The sequence below is a fragment of the Lissotriton vulgaris genome, chromosome 9, assembly GCF_964263255.1.
Source record: "Lissotriton vulgaris chromosome 9, aLisVul1.2, whole genome shotgun sequence".
In the NCBI taxonomy this organism is placed as follows: Eukaryota; Metazoa; Chordata; class Amphibia; order Caudata; family Salamandridae; genus Lissotriton; species Lissotriton vulgaris.
In genome coordinates, this window is record NC_141697.1 from 332,786,762 (window position 1) to 332,810,562 (window position 23,801).

The 23,801-nt window shown below is 44.9% G+C and overlaps 1 protein-coding gene across 5 annotated transcripts in view; it reads left to right on the forward strand.

Moving 5' to 3' along the window:
• RPS6KA5 (ribosomal protein S6 kinase A5) overlaps positions 1-23,801 on the forward strand; it is a 658,611-nt gene that overhangs the window by 331,542 nt on the left and 303,268 nt on the right. For all 5 annotated transcript variants that reach the window (XM_086937662.1, XM_086937664.1, XM_086937661.1 and 2 more), the window contains 2 exons: positions 10,903-11,010; positions 12,786-12,869. In XM_086937662.1, coding sequence (XP_086793788.1) covers positions 10,903-11,010; positions 12,786-12,869 — 192 coding nt within the window. The remainder of the gene's footprint in view (positions 1-10,902; positions 11,011-12,785; positions 12,870-23,801) is intronic.

Below are 23,801 nucleotides of genomic sequence, written 5' to 3' on the forward strand. Positions count from 1 at the left end.
AAGACCACTTCATACGGGGATAGCCCTGATCTCGAATGGGCAACCATTCTCATGTAGAATAGTGCCACGGGCAGGGCCACTATTCAGTCGACCCCTTTATCCTGACATATCTTTGCAAGGCGTATTTTCAGTGTCTGGTTATGCCTTTCTACCAGGCCTGCGGCTTCAGGATGTCGGACACAATGGAATTTCCACTGGTATCCTAGTAGTAAAGAAACTTCTTTCATTAATGCAGATGAGAATGGCTGACCATTATCTGAGTACACAACACGAGGCAAACCGTATCGTGGGAAGAATTCACGAACCAGCTGCTTGGCAGTGGTCGAAGCAGTGTAATCGGAGACTGGGTATGCTTCGGTCCAGCGGGACAGAGCACAGACAATTACGAGAACATATTTAAATCCTCGACAACGGTCCATCCGGATATAATCCATCTGGAGGACTTCAAAAGGGTGATCGGGAGGATGAAATCCACCTTGCTCTACAGGGACGCTTTTTCCTGGATTGAACTGACAACAGATCATGCAAGTACGCACTTTCTGTTTCGCTGCTGCTCGTAAGTGTTTATTGTTCCAGAGATTTTGTAAACTGTCTAACATCGCTTTCTCTCCTAGATGTGCTGGACTATGTGCTGTATTTATCATGACTTGAACCATAGAGTCAGGGAGAAACCATGTAGATTTTCCCTTTGTCATCCAACCTTGATCTGTCTGGATCCCTCCTAGTTCAATCCATTTCTTTATTTCATCTGGGGTAGCATGTGCCTGGATATCAATAACATCTAGTGTGGGATCCCTGACTGCCATACACTTGGTCGGTACTATTGTCTTTGTCATATCCGTTGCCTGAGTGTGGGTCAGTGCTGTATGCTTTGCTGTCTGGTCTGCCAGGTCGTTACCCTGGGAAACAGAATCTGTGACTTTAGTATGTGCTTTGCACTTCATGACCGATATTCCTGAAGGCAGATGTATTGCATCTAACAGTGCTTGAATGAGGGGACCGTGTTGGATCTTGGCACCATGAGAGGTCAGAAAACCTCGTTCTTGCCATAACATGCCGAAGTCGTGTACGACTCCAAATGCATAACGGGAATCAGTATATATATTGACATTTCTGTTCTTGGCTAGTATACAGGCTCGGGTCAGAGCAATAAGCTCTGCCGCTTGAGCGGACAATGTGTCAATACGATGTGTTTCTTTAACTTCAGTTTCAGTGGTCACGACGTACGCGGCCACTAATTCTCCTGTACTTGTTCTCATGCATGAACCGTCCACATAAAGTGTTAGGTCTGGATTTGTCAATGGAACATCTGTTAAATCTCGTCTCGGCTTTGTTACTGCATTAATGATCTCTATACAATCATGCGGGGCTGGATCTGTCACAACTGAGGGTAACAATGTTGCGGGGTTCAATATGCTGCAGCGCTTGATTTCTATGTGTGGCTGGAATAGCGTTAATTCGTAACCTGTCAGTCGCGCTATAGTCAGGTGCTGAGTCTGGGTTCTGTTTAACAGAACCTCTACAGAGTGTGGAACTTGTACTGTTAACTGATGTCCTAAAACAATTGAATCGCTCTGTCTGATGGCTAACGCTGTTGCTGCTACTGACTTCAAGCACGCAGGGAGCGCCTGGGCTACTGAATCCAATGTACTTGAGAAATAAGCGCAAGGCTTATGTGAACCTGCTTGATCTTGAGTGAGGACAGACAATGCTGTACCATCACGTTCTGTAACAAAAAGTGTAAACGGTTTGCTGTAACATGGTGTCGCTAAAACTGGTGCTTGGCATAAGGCTTTCTTTAATTCTTCAAAAGCTTGTGTGTGTTCCTGAGTCCAAGGGAGAACAGTCGAAGTCGCTGCCTCTTGTGTTGTTAACTGGATGAGTGGTTTAGCTAGAAATGCATATTGAGGAATCCATTGTCTGCAGTACGAGGTGAGGCCTATGAAGGCCCGCACTTCCTTTTGTGTCTGGGGTTGTGGCATATTTACAATTAACTGAATGCGATCGGGAGTGAGCTGTCTCCCCACTTTGGACAGCAAGTGACCCAAGTACACAACTTGCTGAACACAGAATTGTAGCTTCGAAGGGGACACCTTGTGTCCCTTGTCAGCCAGAAAGTGTAAAACTGTTAGTGATGCGTATTCACATTCGGGCTCACTTCGTGCGGTGATCAGCAGATCATCGACGTATTGCAGTAAAGCGGTGTTAACTGGCATTTGAATACCATCTAGTTGTCTTTTCAGTGCTTGACTATAAATGCTGGGGCTTTCTGTGAATCCTTGAGGTGCGCGGGAAAATTTGAAACTTCGTCCATTTAAACTGAGTCCGAATAGATATTGGCTGTCGGGGTCAATAGGTACACTAAAGAAGGCGTTCTTGAGATCAATTACAGTAAAGAACGTTGCTTCAGAATCAATAGCAGTCAATAAAGAAGAGATGTCGGGGACCACAGTGTATTGTGGTACAATACATTTATTCAATTCTCTTAAATCAATCACCAGCCGATATACTGGCGGTGCATTGGGGTCAGTACGTTTAAGAATCGGAATGATGGGTGAATTACAGACATTGGAGTCGGTCTCTACGACCACTCCTTGGGCAATGAGCTCTTCAATGATTTTCAGTAAAGCCACTACAGCATCGGGTGGTAACTTGTATTGTCTGATTCTCGGTAAAACAACACCTGTCTTGAGTGTAACACGGTATGGAGTGATATGCATGCAACCTACATCAGTTGGGCCTTTTGCCCACAAATAATCTGGCACATTTTTCAATCTGACATCAAATTCTCTCAAAACATAGTGACCCTTGAAATCCCGCAGAAAGAGTCTAACTCCCTCCGGGGAACAGCATATTATAGCTCCTAGAGCCTTCAGAGTTTTAATTCCTAACAGATTTTCTGGACATGATTTCGTCAGTAACAGGTCTGTAATACGTGATAATGGACCCACCGCCAAGGGTACTGGCTCTGATACCTGATTTACAATAGGCTGTCCTGAAAAACCAAGGGAAACATTCTGCGAGCCTGAGAGGGGTGCCCCCTGGTACTTCATCATGACTGATTGTGGTGCGACTTGCCCCTGTGTCAATTAAAAACTTTCTATCTTTTCCCAATACCTGACTGTGTACATAAGGACCTTCTTGATCTACAGGAATTTCAATAAGAGGCAGGCCACCTTCCCTCTCTAGGCTGTTTCATGTATAACGGGGGTAATCTGGATATGCAGACTGGGCATACTGGTACATCTGTTGTGAAACTTGCTGAGTCGCGGCAATGGGCTGTGGCTGTGGTACTGCTACTGTCTGTGCTGTATGGGATGGAGCATGCATAGACTGTGTGTTCTGCATTGGCTGTTCGCTCTGTGAGGTCTGTTGATGCCCATGGTCATGTCTAGGTGGATGCGGTCTTTCTTTAGTTTTACCTGTCGATATGTTATGTTTCAAGACTGGACATTCAGGTACGTAGTGACCTGGCTGCTTGCAATAATTACATGTCCCTTTAACGGGAGCTGTAGAGTGACTTGTCTGGGCCCCACCTTTTCTCTGACCGTCGGCTGGGACCGTCTGTGCTACTAACATTTTCATCTTTGTGTCTTTCATACGTTTCTGTTCCTGATCTTGTTCTTCTCTAATTCTGTTCTGGTGATATTGTAACATTTGTAACATCTGGGATGGCGTATTTGCCTGCCAAGTACTTTCAACTTTATACACTCGATTTTTAACTAATGGTAGGGAGTTCTCGACTAGTTTAGATACAAAAAGGTGTGGATATGACTCGCTACTTGGTTGGAGGCCACTATTAATAATGAAACATTTCTCGAATCTTGAATAAAAGTCACTAGTATCTTCATCTTGTTTCTGTTTACAGGACGAGATGGCGTCCCAATCTTCCTTTCTAGTGGTCAATAATCTTGGCAGGACCTGTACTATTAAACCGGGTAATGCTTTAGTCTTATCCCCAAGGCCTAACCCTGGGACCCGTTTACTTTCTTCGTCCTCTATTTCTGCCCATGCAATCTTTGTGTCCCCCACCTCCCATTCCTTTTCCTTCAATTTCTCGTAAATGCCCGTGGGCAACAGCACCTTCAACATTTTCATGATATCATCATACGTGTAATCCCCCATTAGTAACATGTCTTTAAGTTCTCTGTGAAAACCTGCAGGGTCTTTATCATGACACGGAACTAGTTTCTTCATTTCTAACAGTTCTAACTTAGTCAGTGGCGTGTGTACATATACACGTTTCAGGTGTTGATCCGCACCCATAACTGGGTGTACTTCTCGCAAGGGGTTCTGACTTTCCATGCCACCCCCGCATTGCATGTGATACATTTTTCTTTCTGGAGGTGGGGCCGGGACATATTCAGAGCTTATGAAGGTGTTATATTTATGTCGTTGTTCTAGAATTATTTGTATTAACTTGGTACTGAAACCTCTCCATCTGTCCATAAGCAGGGCTTCTAGTGTTTCGTGTAAGGGACCTGGATCGGAATGATGGTTTCTGTACTTGATGAGGAGGTGCTGAATCATGTATACACCTGCTAATTTCTGTTCGTCTGGAGAGAGGTTCAGGAATATCTGTGCTAAGGTATCATCATTATATATGTCTGGATTTTCGGCCCATAACACGGCTGACCGAGCTAGTTCTTGTTCATCCATAGAATTGAGTACGTGGTACCCCATTCGATCTCGAAGCCTTTTATCAGTTTCCTGGAACTGATGTTCAGAAGAATTCGGATTTGTTAAAGCAGAGAGAAAAACTCTCTTGTTCTCTGGACGGATGCCCTTCCTAAGGTAAGTTCCCTTACCTACGTACGCTATAGTATCTGTAGTCCTTTCAGGTTCTTCAAGTTCTTCTTCCTCCTCGGAGGAAGCCTGATCTTTCCCTTTTTGGTGTGCCGCGATTACTGCCTTTCTAATTTTCTTGTACATACTGGCTATGCAAGTCCCCTTGTCATGTTTTCCATCGGCTATATTTTGGCCCCACTTGTTCAGTGCGTCCATTTCACTCTGATCTGTTCCAGGTCTATCTCGTTCTCTTATTAGACAATTTATGAAAAATCTTAGTATCTGTGCTTGAATGTCAACCTTCTGTTTCTCCATGGCATCCTTGATACTGTCAGGATCTTTCCCTGTCTGAACAAACTCATATATTCTATCTAGGCGTTCTTTCATTCCTACATAACATAGCAAGATGTCAGTAGCAGATCTTAACCGTAGTGATGCCAATATCATTAGATCTTCTTTACCGGGTACTGGATCATATCTACAAACGGAAATGTTTTCTCTAAATGCGTCAAAACGAGGAGACTTGAGCGTGAGGGGACTCTGCATATCCCTGATATTGAGTCTGCGCGCTAATGGCGGGGTCCGAAAACCCGCGGTCGCACCTCCTGAAGCGGAGGCTTGGGCATTATCTACCTGTGGAGTCTGTATCTGAACTTGAATTCTTCGTTTAGTAGGATCAGGTAGGCCTTGTTTCGGTAAGTCAATTTTGGGTGCGGGAAGTGGTGGAGCTGGCGGAACGGGGGAGGTCTGTCGCGGTATCGGTGGAACATGATCTGGGGGCGGATTGCCACCCTCGTCCCTATCAGTAGGCAAGGCCCGAACAGGCAGATTGGTGTAAGCTGGTGCTATATCCTCTAAGTATGAATTTAGGAATATGTCTTTAGTAGTCTTATGCATTACTTTAGTTGGCACTAATGGTGGCGGTAAGTTTTTCGGTATTTCGGATAGGGCCTCAGGTGTACCCTCGGCCGCGAGATACATACCATTTAAGACATTGTTTCGGGCACGGTCTATTTGTTCTGTTTTTACTCGGATCCCTTCAGTAACTAATTCGTTTTCTTGGTCTTTCTCTGATTCTTTAAGTCTGTCTTCTCTACGGAGTGCTTTCTCAGCACGCTTATGTGATTCCTTACGCCAAAATTCTATGGCGTCTTTCTGAGATTGTCTAGCTTTCTTTTTCCATAATGCTTCTTCTACCTTCATGATGCACTCGGCATCCCATGTTCCGGTAGTGGGCCATCTGTGTCTTTCGTCTAGATGCTTGGTATAGTCGGCCCATAAGTCTAGATACAATATGGCATCTATGCCGTGCTTGTGATACATAAAGTTACCGGGAGTGTCCCTAGGGGGGATAGGAATTTCTTCCTCCAATATCCCTTTCCTAGTTCCTATCTGTTTTAACTTGTTGAAAAACGGCATCTTGTTTACTTATTACTGAACACTCAATCCTTACTGCTTAATACTGATTTACAGCTAGTTTATACGGGAAACACAATAATTCACATTTAGACGATCACATTCATACCACGACATTAATCACATAAAAGACGTTTAAAACATAGATGACTACCCTCTATACTGGATGTACTGCTCAACAGTACAGATACAATGGTATAATAGTGCAAAAATTCAGAATACTAGATATACTGCTAAACAGTACAGATACACTGCCTAAAAACAGTGCAGACCGGACTTGTGTACCCAAACCCGTCTAGATACGTCCCAGCAATGGTACTCCCCGGGAAGCACGGAACAGAAGGCCTCGGAAAACTCGACTGGACTCGACTCGACACTTCGGAAAACTTCGGAAAACTTCGGAAAACTTCGGAAAACTGGTGGGCCTCTTGACACCTCGGACCTTGCTTCTTTCGGCTAGGCTCTGGTCGGGATCCTCCGCACTCCTCACCGCCTCGTCTGGGCACTGATCGCAGTCTTCGTCACCTCCGTGGGTCAGAGGGAGATGCAGGAAATCCTGCCGGTACGCGTATGTTCCATCTAACTGATGGCAGGGGACAGAGCTTGCAATGCGCCAACCGGCGCGTGAGGTGGGGGAGGGGTCCCTATTCGGGCGCCAAAATGACGTAAATAATTAATTTACTCTCTTAATTTCTATGCAGGTAAGTACTTAATCAATAATAACTCAGATCGGAAGAAAAAAGACAGAGTCCGTGGTGTTAGAGTTCTTAGGGGTTTTATTCCTTAAAAAGGAATGGTCATGACAAGATATCTGATTCTGACCACCACAGGGGTGTCAGAAGGGATAGAGCGCTACATTTTATTTACAGTGCATAGCTTATATACTTAATTCACATCATAAGCAATAGTGTAGGAGGCGTAACAGCTGAGAGAAGACAAGATAACAGTATACACGTGGTACTAGTACGTAATCAAGAGGCGTGAACTAGAGGTGTGTGCTAGAAACGTCACAAGTAGGTGTCACAAAAGGGGTGGCACTAACAGAAATGTCGCAATGTCAGCAGAAATTGGAAGCTTGGATGCGCGCGCAGCTGCATGACGTGTAACTGACGTGAAGCTGGAGGGTGCAGGGGGCTTGACATTCAAACTGACGGAAAGAGACAGAAGTCTGGCATGTCAGATCAACTTGTACTTTTATCATATCTGATATCTGGTGTTGTAGGAACTAAGCTATCTGGGCGGAAAGGTCTCTGGGGCAGAAGCTATTCCATACTGACTGAAAGTGCGTGTATAAGCGCCTGAGTGTCTGCAAGAGAAACGTGGGGGCATGGGCCTTTCATGGGGGCATGGTAACAGAGGCTATGAATTACTTGAATTAATGGCACAGAGACAGGCCGGCCCTTTGGCTCTGCAGCTGGGAGGATGTTTACTTAAACTAGTAGGCAGGAATGCATTTTCGAGGAGCAGATCAGATAATTCGAAGGTTGAAGTCAGTCTTGGCAGAAAACAGGCTGAGCCGAGCGCGAGGGGCCGCGCTGGAAGTAAGTCAGAGTTCACGGGTACAGAGGCAGCCTGGGCTGAGGCCCTCGTAGTCAGAAGCCAGGAAAGAGGCTCGGTGGCAGAAATTCAGGGCCTACTTAACTAAAGCTGAAAAACGTAGAAGTACACCACAAAAGACGTTGGCATGGTATACTTAGGAACGGACCATTCAACCCGTTCAGGGTGGGTCTGAAAGAGGACATATTAACGTTGGACGCAAATGTATTTGCGTCTTCATAGCTGGCACAGGAGGGAAGTTACATGTACTTTAAGCTTGATACATGGAGTCGGTGGGGTACACGATAGGTAACATAACATGACCAAAAATGTATATTTCCTCAGCATAACAGGATACCCGCTTGGGATGTTCTAGTATGCTTGCCCAGGCTTTATCATTGAGTTCCGTGTCTGTAGTCTCAGCCCATTTTGTACGTAGGTCAGTGAGTGTAATAGACGCCTGCGCCCTTATACCGGTATATAACCATTTAACTAGATGGCTTCCCTCCCTCATGTACTATAGCAAATGTATCAGAGCATGTTGTGGAGGTTCCCTGCGTTGGGGCGCCCATGTCTCCCTGATATAGTGAGAGACTGCAGCATGAACCAGATAAAGGCAATCTGGTGCGCCAGTAGTCTGTACAAATGTGTTGTGATCTAGGAGAGTGCCATCTGCAAATAGGGACCCGACTTCCTCCACTCCAGCCTCCGCCCAGGCATGTAGTTGGACCTTCGTAAGCCCACCCCCAGGGATTGGTATACCCAATAGTGGCATGTTATTCACGTATGGAGCCGCACCTGAGGTGTAATGCAAGGCCTTCCTCCAACATTGAATTCCATCCTAAGCAATGGGGGCCCATCCGGGGGAATTTTAACCTTCGGAAGCAGAAAAGTATGTAGTGTACCACGGTCTAAGTCTCGGGGTTTTATAGCCTATTTATTGTAGGTTCCTGCCTGCTGTCCAGTAGGACAACCACTGGAGTTGGCATGCATAGGAGTATGCCCTGAAGTCGGGGACTCCAAGACCTCCCTTGTGGGTCTCCAGTTGTAATTTCAGAAGGCTCACCCTCCGTCGGCCCTTCCCCCAGATAAGCTCAAAGAGGAGTGTGTCCAGAGTGTGAAATACGGATTGCGGAACCATCAGAGGCAGGTTCACAAAGAAATATAAAAGGCGGGGAAGCACCACCATCTTGGAGATGGCAACCCGCCCCATTGCTGAAAACGGCAAGGATGTTCAAAAAGCTATGCTCGAGCTTATGGCAGTGATTGCCTTCAATAGGTTACCATCTAATTGATCAGCTTGTGAAGTACTCTATCACATTAGTTTCAGCATTATTCCAAGCATCACAATCCATGCTTAGATTCTATTGGTCATGTAACACTGTTCACTCAGAAACACTTTATATAGACATTCATAGCTCTCCAGCTCAGGGTGTGAAATTCAGTGCAACAGACATAAGTAAACATCTTGCACCATAACTCTGGTAAACATAGCTAACAATTTCATACTTTAGTAAATTGAATGAAGGAAGAAGAAAATCACGCCTTATCCTCATATCCATTCCGCTAAAAGACAAAAAATCTGTCCTTTCCTAGGTGTACAGAATGACCATGTAAAGGAACACTCTACATCTTGGAGAATAATAGTGTAGCATTTCGACTGAAACAGTGCTAGACAAGGGTGTATATCTTTCAACAAGAGGTTACATTTTGATGGTCAGAGTTGTTTCTCTTCAGTACCAGCATGCTCGCTTGGAGGAACACACATGGGCGGCTCCTCCGTAATGACGGAGGAGCGTTGCCCCACTCATCAGTCACGTAAAAATAAAATGATAAAACCTAATTTTATTTTTCTGTGACTACCTTACACGTGGATGTATTGTGAAGGGCGGGGCCAAGAGGAGTGGTGGGCACATAGGAGCACATGAATGTTTGTGCATTTAGACAGCCACAGCCAGGTTTAACCCCTTCGCTGCTGATGACGAGCTCAGCTCGTCATCAGCCACGGTGGTCGTGTGCGGATGACGAGCTCAGCTCGTCATCTAACGCGGCTTTTGGAAAAAAGCCGCACAGCGCAAACATAACCGCCGCAGCGATGCGGTTAAGAACAACTGCAGGCTCCCAGGGACTGTCTGAGCGGCAGAGCAGGCTGCTCAGACCAATGCTGGCGCTGCTCTCCTAGTGAGAGCAACGTCGGGATTGGGCAGGGAGCCTGCTTTCCCCAGAGACTGCTGGGAAAACCCCGAGCCAGATGTCGGAGACATCAGTAGCAGAAGAATAGGTAAATAGTTAAATTATTATTTACCCCTCTTGCCCCCCCCCCCTCCCCGTCCGTCCCCCGCAACTCCTATTTTCCATTTATGGCGGCCACAACTGGGAACATATGGTCAAGAGAGGTCACTTGACATAGAGAGGTAGGAACTTACAAGTTAAACTAGATCTCAAGTCTTTGAGAACTGAGCCTTTCAGAGATAAAGCCAGATACAGTAGCAGGGCCAAAGGTTGAGATTGGTCAAAGTAAGGTGGCAGTATGAAATGATTACCTAAAAGTATACGGCTGCTCTAAGGAGCAGTTACAGAAGCACCATGAAAATCCATAGACGTATTCAGCACGCACTGTTGTCTTCATATGCATGCTACCATGCCTGAGTCTGGTCAGGCCGTGTCGCAGAAATTAGAACAATAAAAAAAAGTGTGATCTAATTACCTTTTCCACTCTTCTTTCTTTCCCCGTTCCCTGGTGAACACCATTTGGTCCTCTATTCAAAGAGTCTGTGGCTCCTAAATAACCAATGTTTGGGAATAAAAGGGTACCTTATTTGTGGTTCTTCGGTGTTGATGATTTTTATAGATTAATATATAGCCTGTCTTACCTTACTAATGTGAACAAGCATGGTTTACACACCTAAATGTGATACAGCACAGTTGGGGTTGTTATATTGTTAGATTGTTGTCAGTGCGTGTATCTTGGCTGGAAACTAAACTAGTTATACGGTTTGGACAGCCTCTTTGTGTGGGCTGGTTGAAACCAGTCTTTCTTGGCATGATTTTCTGAGATGCAGTTAGTATATGGTAGTATATTATAAGATCAGCTAATACAGTGTCAGTTAGCATTGCTGAAGGATACTTTGAGAATGACAAATATTTGTGTTCTTTCTACAGTTGGGAATTATATACCGAGACATAAAACTTGAGAACATCTTGCTAGATGCTGATGGCCATGTGGTACTGACGGACTTCGGTCTCAGTAAAGAATTTCTTATTGATGAGGTATGTATCTAATTCTCGGATGTGGGGTACTGATTTTAAAATGTAATAATTGCAATCGAAAAAACTGCAGCAAAAGGAACCTTTAAAAATACAGATGTAACTGAGTTAATCTATTCTCTTCCATTTATGTTTTTACCACCTAGTCGATCATGTAAACCTTCCGCAGATAGGCAAGGACCATAAAGTAATTTGAATGTTGCTGCTATGAACCCTGGAATTCCTTGCAATGCCTCTTGTGACCTACAGATATCTGTATACCACACCGGGGATACACTGAAACCTAGGGCATCAGGGTTTCCCTAAGAGGCATTACCTCCTGATATTACGTGTTGAGGATTGTGGGTCTATGTGTACAAATTCATAAGTAGGCGTCATTCTAGGTGCAGAGTGGGCTTAATGCTAGGTCCTTGACCAGGTGGTGTTTCCTAGCTGAAGACCAACTCAAGTTGTCTGGGGTTTTTTTCTTTTGCTAACATATGACTACTAAGGTCATGGTATTAGTGAGCAAAGATTTTGTTTTCAACAGTGGAGTCTTAAGAAGTTCAGATTTTTGCCCTCTGTGAAGCTTCCGAGCTTTCCCAGTTTACCTTTGCCTGGACAAAGATTTACTGTACATTGTGGGATAAAATTATTTTTAATGTAGCCCAGTCAAGCTGTATGTAGACGTTTTTCACTTCTATTGTCCTTTATGTAGAACTTTCTTTTAGGAGGCGAAATGCAATTGTTTGCAAATGTTATGAAAAGAATGCGTTTTCAATCTTTACAAAGCTGTGAAGATTTCCATTGACGTTCGCAAATGATCAAAAGTCAAACTTAATGCCTTGTCCCTGTTGTGCATCTTTATAAACTGTCAAGTAACCGGCACAGAAAACGTTGAATATAATATTTTATAGAAATAAAACGATTACAAAAATTAGGCATTCTCATTGCTTATTGTTTGTTAGTAACCATGTTTGGCTGCCATGAACTGGAGCAAGTAGGAATTGAAAGAGCATTTATGCACTTGAAGCTACACTTAATTGGTATTTAATACTCAAGCCATGTTTGAGGTATACGCAGCGTTATGCAGCAGGAGGCTCGGTGGTATACAGCAAAAAAATAATATATAAGGGTGGTGAAAAGGGAATGAAAGAAGTAAGGTATTTGTTACTAGATTGGCAGGAGGCCTACCAGATCGGTGGATGAATGTCCTCCGCTACTCTGGTGTAAAACTATCTGCCATATATAGAGATGCGTGCCGGGCCTCAGGGATATCGGCTTCCTAGTGCATTGACTGCAGCTCTGTTGAAGGCACTGAAGCTTTGCCGAGCAGCACCCATGTTAATTTTTCCTTCTCTGCAAAGGTTTTTGCTTTTTGGAAAACAAAAAAGCAAAAGACCCTGACTGGGTAGTGGTTTCTCCCAGTACGTGGATGTCACTTCTTTGATTTCCTTTTTGGGACTTCATGCTTTCCTTGGCAGTTCTGACCAGGAGAAGTGTATATTTCAACCTCCACCCTGCTCTGTTGTACATTACACGAGTGGCGGACAGGCCGGCGATCAAAGGTTTCCCTATGGAGGAGCCTGCTTAGGCTCTATCCATCATAATCGTGGTACCCCAGCTCTAAATAGAGCAGTGGAATCAAAAGTTTGGCTGATGGCATATCTCCCAAACTCTGAAAGAGCCCAAAGTATTGTGAGATGCCGTCTCATTGAAGTGAAGTGGGGAGAATTATAAATTGCATGCCAGTGAGAATTAAATGATTCAGATGTGTAACACTGTTGACTTATTTTCAGACAGAGAGAGCATATTCCTTTTGTGGTACCATAGAGTACATGGCACCTGAGATTGTCAGAGGAGGGGATACTGGACACGATAAGGTATTTTACTTTCATTTTTGTGCTATTCTTGTAACAGTACTACTTAATGTCTGTCTGTGCATATGGTCATTAATTTTCAATATGAAATTATCCATCTATAGCTTGTCTCAGTTTTGTTAATTTTCCAGAAATACGTCTATTTAACACCATCCGTCAAGTAGAGGTGCCACCAAATTCATAGGGAGAGCCAAGCCCATGAATCGCTCACCATATAAATCACATAATAGATGATGTGTAGAATGATCGTACTAGGTTGCAGCAACTCTACCTCAATTTTTGAAGAGGCTACTTAATTTTTTCTGTTACAAAACATATTAAGGGAGAGTTAGAGAAGGCAGTGCCCTGGCTTGCCTGTGGCTCATCCTTTAATGGGGACAATAACTAGACTAGCGCCAACCTGTTGCCCCCTGATAGCCTCAACCCTGCCTTTGCTTACCCACCTATATCGTCAAATGGTGTCTTTAGTGGGGTCACCTGAAATTTTTTGTGCCTTTCCAAATGCTGGAAGTTTAGCTAAATGTTTCAAAAAACCTTTTGAAAATCTAAAGTAAGTTTGAAAAGTGGCATTAATGCTTTGTAATACCAGGTATTTTGCCTTAATCATCCATGGGCATTTTCCCAAGGTTCAAACTTGTCAGCTTGGTAACTTTTTTGGCCAATAGACTAAACCCAACTGTAGTTGAAAAACTGTCAGATTGCAAAAAGTTAAATATAGGCAGTTCTTTGTATACCTTAAGAAGCATCATGGACATTTAGTCCGAACAGGCCATGTAAATTTAAGCTGCGCTCCAAAATAGGCAGTGTGAGGGCCTGTTTGAGACCGGTGGAGTGCGGGTCAAGAAGGTAATCCCTGTATAATCATGCATGTGACTTTAAAAACGTCACCAATGTTTGTTGTAATGTCCTATCTGTTTTACCTTAGTCACAAACTGCACACAGAGCACTGGATCCCTGACCCGCTTGGTTAGCCAACCTCACACACGAGGCACTATTTTTCAGTGACTGTACTGCTCCTGACCTTGTTATTTGAAATCGCACTACTGAAATGTGTTTCATTTTTCTCTCCTTTCTAGCGGAAAGGCTCATATGCCAACTTAACTGTATGGTGTTCTTTTCTTTTCAGAATCTAGTACCAGAAAATATATTTGATTCTTGCCATTTTTCTCACTTACTTAAAAAAAGCAGCAAATGTTTTCCATCATGTTTATTTGATGGGTACTATGACATAATTCGTCATCCTTGCATTTGAGACGTCTAGGCCAGGAGAAGAATACATATGGCACAAGTGTGTTCAGATGTGCTACGGGGTGTTGTGGGAGGAAATGGTTCCTCAGTTGAAACAGGGCCTCCCATCTACCTTGCTCTGGTACTCTCCTCAGTACCCCAGTCTGAAATCACCAAAGCCTGCTTGTACTATGTATCTGGGGCCGAAACGTGTTAGTGTTCTATCACCTCTTCTTTCCTAATTTACTGTCTTCCTCCTCTACACGATGGTGAAAGGACGAGCGATAGTGCAGCGCTGAAAGATCTGAAAGTAGGAATCCAGTAATGGCGTTTTCTATGATGCTTTTTTCTCTCCAAACGAAGAAAGGCCAAGAGAGTTGGTGATGCTGGAAATTTCAACTCTAGGATGGGTGGAGAGGGAGAGAATCAATGGGGAAGCTAGATATGTACCTAAATAGGTAGACTGAATCTATTAGTGTCCAGCATGACAAATCTGATCCTCTCTCTCTCTCTCTCTCTCTCTCTTTCTCTCTCTCTTTCTCTCTCTCTCTCTCTCTCTCACTCTCACTCTCACTCTCACTCTCACTCTCACACACTCACACTCTCACACTCTCACTCTCTCACTCTCTCGTCTTCCTTTCTAACTGGTTGGGAATCGCCAGAGCCATTAGGCAGGATTGGATAGGCTACTCAACTTTAATAATAATAATAAAGAGCTTATAGAGCGCTCAGTAACGCCATCTCGGCGTGTGCCCGCGCTAAGAGCTACCAGCGATCACCATAAGAGCCTATGACCTACACAGTGTATAGTTGTGTTTTAAGCTTGGCCCTGAACAGCGCTTCACTGCTCTCCAGTCTCAGAGCAGTAGGAAGTTTGTTCCACTGTTGAGCTGCTTGGAACGCAAAAGATCGTCCACCCATTCTAGCCTTCCTTATCCTGGGGACTGTCAGCAGCCCGGCAAGCTCCGACCGGAGGGTCCTTGTTGGTTCGTAGCGGCTGACTAAATCCCTAAGGTAGGCGGGCGACCTGCCCCAGACAATTCGGTGACAGAAGAGGAGGCACTTAAACAGCACGCGTTTCTTCACAGGCAGCCAGTGAAGCGCATCCAGCGCCTTTTGAGAATTAGCTCTCCTGGGTCTTCTAGCGGCGGAATTCTGGATAACTTGCAGGCGGCCCAGGCAGCCCTCGGTGGCCCCTAGGAACAAGATGTTTCCATAGTTAAGGAGTAATTCTGTGTGCAAGGTCCCACTCAATGCGTGTACCCCCAACGTCTGCACTCACATTTACTGTTTGTTTCTTTTGCACTTATGAGGCAGTGGTCTTGAAAATGTTTTATTGTGGAGGGCTCGCAGGCGATGGTGCACTTTGAAAATACACATAACAACTGTGTTTCACTCTTTTCGCTAGTGCCATTGTCATAAGATCTGTCTCTCGTTCCTCAAACAGATGTGTTTTGATTAAGTTTCCAATTACAATTGTTTTGAAGAAATTGTCAACTAATTGGCATTTGCAGTTCGCAAAACTAGGCAATTGATAGAGACTTTTATCCGCACATTCCTTACTATATAGCAGTGTTTCTTAACCTTTTAACCTCTGTAGCCCCCAAATAATTATAACTGGAAACCGGGGCCCTCACTAAATCATTATTGGAATCAGGGGACACCCCCTACCCCTAAGCATTACAGGAAGGAAACAACCCCGCCTAAACAATTTTGATGATTTGAAACACAAACCAATGCACAAAAAGTCTTCATCAAATAAATACATAAATGATGAAATATTGTATTTAATTCACTAATATAAAAAAAGCAAAAAAAAATATTTAAATGGGAATGTTGGACTTTTTCTAAATTCAACAGAGGCTATATTTTGTTTGATGTCCTTACACTGCTCCCATGAATCAATCTGACGCTACCAGTTTAATTTTTAGCCAACAATTTCAAATACCTTCACATTTACAGAACGTTTCAACTGTTTCAATTTACAATTTTTGTTTATTTCTATATACTTTATTAATCTGTTAATATTATTACATTTTTTAAGCAGTTGCGGACCCCTTGTGTAGGTGTTGCAGACTCCCAGGTTAAGAACCGCTGCCTTAGAATATTCTTTAAGCATCAGACTCTGAAATTCAGGAGCAGTACCTCTGCCTACTGGTTGATGGTGCCGATCGGCTAGGCAGCGTCCGTGTTGGGAGAGACGTGGGCATTGCCTATGTAGGGACCACCCCCAGCATGCTTACATCAGTTTCTTTCTTTCTGCTTCATTAGCACAGGTCCAGAAAAGGTCCCTCAGTCCCTTTTTAGATCTCGCATAGCGACGCAGCGCATGCGTTGCTCGCTTGGCGAGACCTATAGTCTTCGGTTTGGTGGCCGTAGGGAGGACAGGGATGTGCACTCTTGCGGTGCCCGGACAGCCCATGGGCACGCTCAGGGCGTCTTTCAGACAGCCGATGTGTCCGCTCCTGGCGTCTCTTTCAGCGTGTGCGCCCGGAAAGCCCATGTGCACGCTCAAGGGGTCTCTTTCAGACAGCCTATGTGCATGTCCATGGCGTCTCTTTCAGCGTGCGCCTTACAGACAGGCAATGTGCACTTGTTCGGCGACTCTTGCGTTTGAACACATGGCCTTAGTGCTTTCGCAGCTGTGCGTGTTTTACTTTGGATGACTGTGGCCGGAGAACTCTGCATAGGCAGGCACCTATGGTCTGTCTCCGAGCGCTCAGCATAAGCCTGCGGTGCGGCGCTGGCACCTGCGATGTGGACTGCGCCGTACCCCGGCCGCCCTTCACAAGGTGCCGCTGGATGCCGTAGGATAATAACCTTGAGAGGGTTCCGGAGCCGGCAGCATGACCGAGAGCCCGGTACTTCCTTCTCGTTAGGACTGCAGGTAAACCCAAGACTGCGCCGCGCAGCTGCCTCGGGTATGGGTACAAAAGGAGTGTCTTTTACATGCGTGTGCTTTGTGTGCAGTCTTTGAACTCGCGGTTTATGCTTGCCTCCTAGAATATGCGATGATTTTGCTTTTTAAAAATAAACATTTCGCATTTTTGCCAGCCTTTTTCCTCAGAAGCCCTATGGGAGTGTTCCCAGCAGAAGCGGAGGGAGAATCACGAGAACGAGCGCAGGAGCTGACACCCCATGTATTATTGATAGTCTGCAATAAAACCGAGCCTGCTCAGGTTTTATTAATTAGCTGCATTTTGCGTGACATTATTATTTTACGTTCTGTTTTCGGTGTTGCTGAAAGTAGAGAGAAAGACAGATAATGCAGCCCCCGCCTTGAAGGAGCTCGGGGGGCTGCAGCGCCAGAATGTAGTCCTGTTCAAGGACTGCGTACTTTGCAGAAGACATTTTGACCAGCCTCTCCTTTCTGTCCATCTGTGGTGTTTTCAGGGTCATTGTTGCAGATTATATTGTGGTTGTTGAAGAATTGATCTCCAGGCTGTTATCTACTGTGGATGCTCTTGTTATTGACCCCATGCTTGCCTCTACCTGGCTGTGGAGATGATTAGATGGTTGCTCCTCTGCAACAATGCTAAGTGACAAACTAAAGCAGGTCTCTGTTTGCTCACATGATTTGTCCTGGAGTGTGCATGCTTAAATACTGGTGATTCACCAGTGCTGCTGTGATGGAAATCTCACTCGGCTGTCACTGAAGAGAGGCACATAAAATCCTCATGCTCTTATATCGTGTGCTGCAGGGACCATTAGGTAAAACTATATAGAGTTATAGAGTTAGAGATTGGTACCTCTGAATAATGGGATCTTTTTCACCAAGGCAAGGCAAGAACCAGCGCTTGCACCCCCATTTGTCATCATCGGACATTACCTGACAACAAGAACGGGAAAACGACAAGAAGAAAGGGCAAACACACAAAGTAAAAGAAGGAGAAAGACAGGAGAAAGCAGGAACCTGTAAGAGTGAAAAAAGGGGCAGGGAGTGTCTGGTAGTGGATTAAACAGGGCATGAGGTGGATTGGAGAATATGCAGCCTTGATATTTGTGCGTCAGTGCCAACCATGGGCTTCTGAGCAGAGCTTTGGGTGTCGCACGTGTTCTTCTGCAAATTAAGTTCTAACGAGAACCCAATTCTAAATGGCATCAAATGGACAACGAGAGTGTAATACTCAAGTTGACTGTGATATCATCCAGAACCTCACAGGGAAAAACATTCTCTTACTTTACAGTCACTTATAGACAATTCTATGCTATGCATGTCCCCATAGTCTCTCTCCTATAGTCCTATAAGCTGTGCAGGGGTAGAGCACACTTGGAGGAGCCATGAACATGAGTTTATGTGCCTCAGGCACCCGTCCTATCTTGTGTTACCTCTTGTTTCACAACACTAACACCCGCCACAATCTGACCATCCCTCCTCTATCCAAACCAGCATTTACAATGCAATAGGTCTCGCAATTGCAAGATTTTGAGCTATTAACTTTGTTAATGACAATGTATTTTATCATTGCAGGTTGTTGAAACGCAGATACAAGGCATTGTCATTTACAATGCCAATAGCTCAAAATCTCGCAATTGCAAGACCTATTGCCTTTTTCCACTTTTTGTTGACCATTATTTGCGCTATGTGCTCCCAGTGTGCCTTAGGGATGTTCTATAAGAAACCTATGGGTTTTAAACCCTGTGGAGCCTGTCACAGGCAAATGTTTGTAACACACTCCAATTTGGTTTGTTTATGGTCCCTGGAACCGGACCACGACTCCAAGGCCTGACCTGACTACCGTGTGATGAATCCCAAAGCGATCCAGGAGCAAGCTTTGAAGCTCCTGATCACACCACACTGGTCAACTTCGCACTGCTCCAGGTCCCAGTCGGGTGGAAGGTCTTGGGCCCGCTCTGTGAGTCAATCCTGCAGATCATTGTCGAGATCCAAATTATCATCGGGTAAGTCCCACAAGAAAAAGAACAAGAAGTTGAAACGTTCTTCGACTTTACGGTGCTGGTCATCGGAGGAGGCTTGGGAACGATGCCTCAAGTCTGGGCCCCGCTTCCACGTTTCCTGCAGACCCTGAGCCTGGGTCTGTTCTGCGCCTCCTCGATTTCCCGAGAGCCAGATCAACTCCTGCATAATTGAAGTAATTTCATGAGTCTATGCACCTCATATTTGGGCGTGCCAACCCCTCTGGATTGTTTTGGGCTTCATGCGTCCAAAAGGTCCCTAACTGGGTTTCTGCCATTAGATTCAGCCTTGGCATCAGTTGGGCCTTTTGGATCGGTTTCTGGAGCTGGACCAACTCCAGTGGCACAGTTCCCGACAGCGCTGGCCCCTTAGTCGTTCCCAACTCTGATATGGAGCCACAACAGCAACATACAACATCGAAACCTGCTCCGACTGGACCAAGACCTTTCTGGGTCAGAAGCAGTGCCTCCATTTTCAGATAGGGTCAGTGAGGAATGGGCTTGGGGTGGGTCTGAGGATCCTTATGGTTATCCTGACCCTTTTGAGGAACCATTGGCTGAGGATAAGTGGTATGAGGAAGTGGCTGATGCCAGTGGCCTGGACACTTCACCAGACAATGGCCTGGTCTCCCCTAGTGTGGCTACGAAGGAAAAGACTTATTTTGCCTAGGTAGTGTGCAGTGCGGCTGAGGTCCTCGACTTTATGATACCCTTTGTGGAAGTCAAGATTAATAGCTTGATGGAAGTGCTTCAACCTAGGGGATGCACTTACTGATGTCCTGCTTGGGGAATGGGCCAAACCATACACAGGCGTTCCTGTGGACAAGAAGATCTCCCTCCAGCACCGCCGCCTGCATTAGAGGATCAAGCTTTTCTCACCCAGCACCCCACCCCCAAGTGCCTGGTGGTGCAGGCCTCAATGTCCAAAGTTAACCTGGGTGCGTTCCCTACCACGCCACCGGATATGGAATCCAAGAGGCTGTATAACTTTGGAAGGACAATTTTCTCTGCTACTAGCCTTGCATTGCAGTCAGTGAACACAGTCTGCCTTTTAAATGGTGTACCCACACAACGTGGGACTCAGGCAAGTGCTGTCCATGGTCTCTGAGGAAGTCTGAGCCATCCTGAACCCGGCTTTTTCTGAAGGCATGGATGCAGAAAAGTTCACAATCCGATGCAGACTGGACATGACTGATGCGCTGGGTAGACAGATTTCTTCGTCTGTGGTGCTTCGTGCCCAAGCCTGGCTTCTCAGGGATGTTCAGGCATCCCTTATGGACATGGCCTTCAATTGCACTTGGCTATTCAGTGACGAGTCAGATTCAGAGCATGAGTGCTTCAAGGATAGTAGAGCCACTGCCTAGTCATTGGGACTCACCATGGCCTAAGGCCAGACGCATTTTACCGTTCGCTCCCTGCATGGCTACAGGAGGGGCTAACAGCCACCACAGCCAGCAGACTCCCCAGTCCTTTAGGGGCAGAGGACACTGCTCTAACAAACGAGATCTGCCGAGCCCGCCACTCTCATTAGCAGCAGCAGTTTCTAAACCTCTCTAATGTGTCCCTGCAACATCACAGGCAACCAGTTGGCGGCATAATCAGGCACCACCTGTGTATATCTTCGGACATATGGGTGCTCCAAATTATATTGAAATTACTTGTAAAGCTCATTTATACCCTGAGGTGTCTTGGCGCTGCTTCAAAATTGCTGAGATCTGACAACTGATAGGGTTTGGTTCAAGTCCTTCGTGATTAAAAAGTCATGTTTTCAGAGCTTTCCTGAAAGGCCAGAGGTCCGAGATTGATTTAATGTGCTGGGAGGGCATTCAATATAAATCTTATTCTGCCCCAAGAAACACGTCTCAAGTTGAGAACAGTGATGTTATTGGAACTAAGTGAGTGCAGTTGTCTAGTTGGGCGGTACCAAATGAAACCTTTTTTCGGGTATTTTGGGCCTCTCAAGGAGTGCCTTATGTGTGATACATAAGGCCTTGAAAGTGATTCTTTGGCTGACAGGCAGCTAGTGGACCTTGCATAGCGCTTTTCTGGCTGATTGATATTTAGGAATACCCAGTAGCAAACCTGCTGCTGTATTCTGGAGGACCTGGAGTTTAGTGAATTGCTGTTGAATGTTCAGATACAGGCCGTTACAGTAGTCTAGTTTGGACAAGACTAAAGCTGTCACAACTGTTTTCTGTAAGGTCTCTGGTAGATAGGGGAGAATTTTCTTCACTATTTTAATAGTGTAGAATGCAGAGGTTTACTTGGTTGCCGCAAGTTAGTTGGCTATCCACTTGAAATCCCAGTTTCTTTACTTTTTTTCTAGTACTGAAAGATTACCCAATTCTTGAAGCCATCAGCTGGGGGACCCAAAGGAGGTGTTCTTGCCAAAGAGGATGACCTCTGTTTTCCTGAGTTCAGTTTGTGAGGCAATCTGAGCTCATCTATTCACTGACTGCTAACATACAGTTGCTAGATCTAATGTTGGTGTTCTCCGTGATACTGGCTAAGGAAGCGACAATCTAGGTGTCAGCTGCTTATGATGTGAGAGAGAAGCCAAAGGATTTGATTAGACAATCCAAAGATGTAACGTACATGTCAAATAAAGCAGGGCTCAGTGAAGACCCTTGCGGGACTCTACAGGTAGGTATAAGGGGTCGGATTCAAATTCTCCATCTGAGACTGTTTGTTCTCTCTCACTAAGAAAGGATCTTAGGAGGGCTAATGCATTTTCTTTGACTCCTTTCTCAGAGAGACAGTCAATCAACATGTTTAGAATGACCGTATCAAATACAGCCTAGAGATGAAGCGGGATCAGTGCTTCTTTCCCCCCTTAATCAAAGGTAGCTCTAATCTCTTCAGTGGCAATGATCAAAATGGTTTCTGTTCTCTGCCTGTTTCTGAACCTGAATTGAGTCGGGTCAAGGAGTTGGTTGATGTGTTTAAAAGTGGATAGTTGTTGACTCATTTAATTTGTTTCTCAACTATTTTAGCAGGGAGCGGAATCCTAAAAATGGGGCGATAGTTATTAAGGTCCTGCTGGTTCAGCTATGTTTTTTTTTATTAAAGGGACGATTGACACTTTTTCCATTGTTTGGGGAAGTGACCAGTATTGAACATCGTATTATGAAGTGTTGTCAGTTGGTCTGCAATAATCTCGGTTGCCATTTTAACAATAAACAGAGGACATGGGTTTTTGTCGAACCTGATTTTGCAGAATTTATTAGCTCTGCTACCTGTTTGTTTTTAAGAGGAAAATATTGCAGCCTCTGATGGAAGGCGAGCTGCGATATTGTCTTTTGACTTATACTTGGTGTGGGAAGATAACTTATTAAAGAACTTGTACTTTATTGAGAAAACTAATGTATTTCAGAGAGACTGGCTATTTTTAGTCACCTTAGTACAGGGTAAAGTGGAAAGTTGTTTTAACTGTCAAGAATAGCCCTTTGTAGAATTTTTGACTAGCTCGATTTTTTTCAGTGCAGTAATGTGATTTTTCTTCCTCTAGTAATGCCTTGCATTCTGCGAGATAATGTTTATATTTTTCCTTTTCAACATTACTATAGCTCATTTTCCATTTGCGTTCTTGTTTCTTACATTTTTGTTTCTGAACTCTGTCTGAGAACCATTGTGGAGACAGTTTCCTTCTGTGATGCTTGACCTGTTTTGCTGGTGACAAGACCGAGACTGATGAGCTAAGCCAATTGGAGTAACCAACAGTTAGGTGCTCCAAATCACCAGTTGTAGGTGGCTAAGATTCACTAGAAGCTGGTTGAATTGATCAGTCTGAATTTTATGCCATGCAGTCAAGTATTGGTGCTATTTTGGGCCATTTTTATTTCATAGAGTATCACAATGTGGTCTAATCCCGTTAATACTAAAATGTTTAAATTAATGAAGGAAGGATTATATTTATAGATACCATCAAGTGTATGCCCTGCTGAGTGGGTGGGAGTATTGACCCTTTGGGTGAGACCAAAGCAAGACATCATCTCTGTTAGGGACTCGGTGTCTTTCTCTGTTGAGACCTCCAAATGGAAATTAAAGTCTCCTAAAATGGTGTATTCTGAGTTGTGTAGGCAAGGTTCTAGGAGGGCAGTGGCCTCATGTAGGAACTTGTTTCTAAGACCTAATGGGTAGTAAATTAGCTTTCTCTTGCGGGTCTGGATATTGGTTATTTTAATACTGAATGCGAGCGCCTCACATTCTAAAAAAGGAGCAGGTTGCCAAGTGACTTGCATATGGTCATGTAAAAAAATGGCGAGGTCACCACCCATTTTCTGCTCTCTATCTAATCTATAAAGAGATTATTCAGCGGAAGCTGAGAACAGGTCAGGACCTGAAGCCTAGTCTGTGCATGCTTCTGAATCTGAAACTGCAAGGGGTTTGAGGGCTAGGCGCGATCTGGGCACCGACGTGCCTGCCTTTGGTGCACATTTGGCATGGCAGCGGCACGAACGCCCTGCCATAGTTGTTTAAATAGCCTGCTGAGTGTGGGTCGTGGCTACAATCTGAAAGAGATTGTAGTTATAGATTCCTTACCTTAAAATTACCCCCACGAGTCAGACTGAATCTAGAGGAATTTTCTCGGAGCAGTACACCTGTGTGTCAGTAGATGGCGTCGGCTGACTCAGCGTCCGTCGTTGGCATTGTGGTGGCCGGGATGACGTCGCGGTGTCTACTTAGACGGCTCCCCTGTGCGTTGACATCCGTTCTTTCTTTTTCCATGCCAGCCAGGGCAGTTCTGGAGAGAGTGTGCCCCTTAGTCACTTTGTGACTAACTCTTTTTCG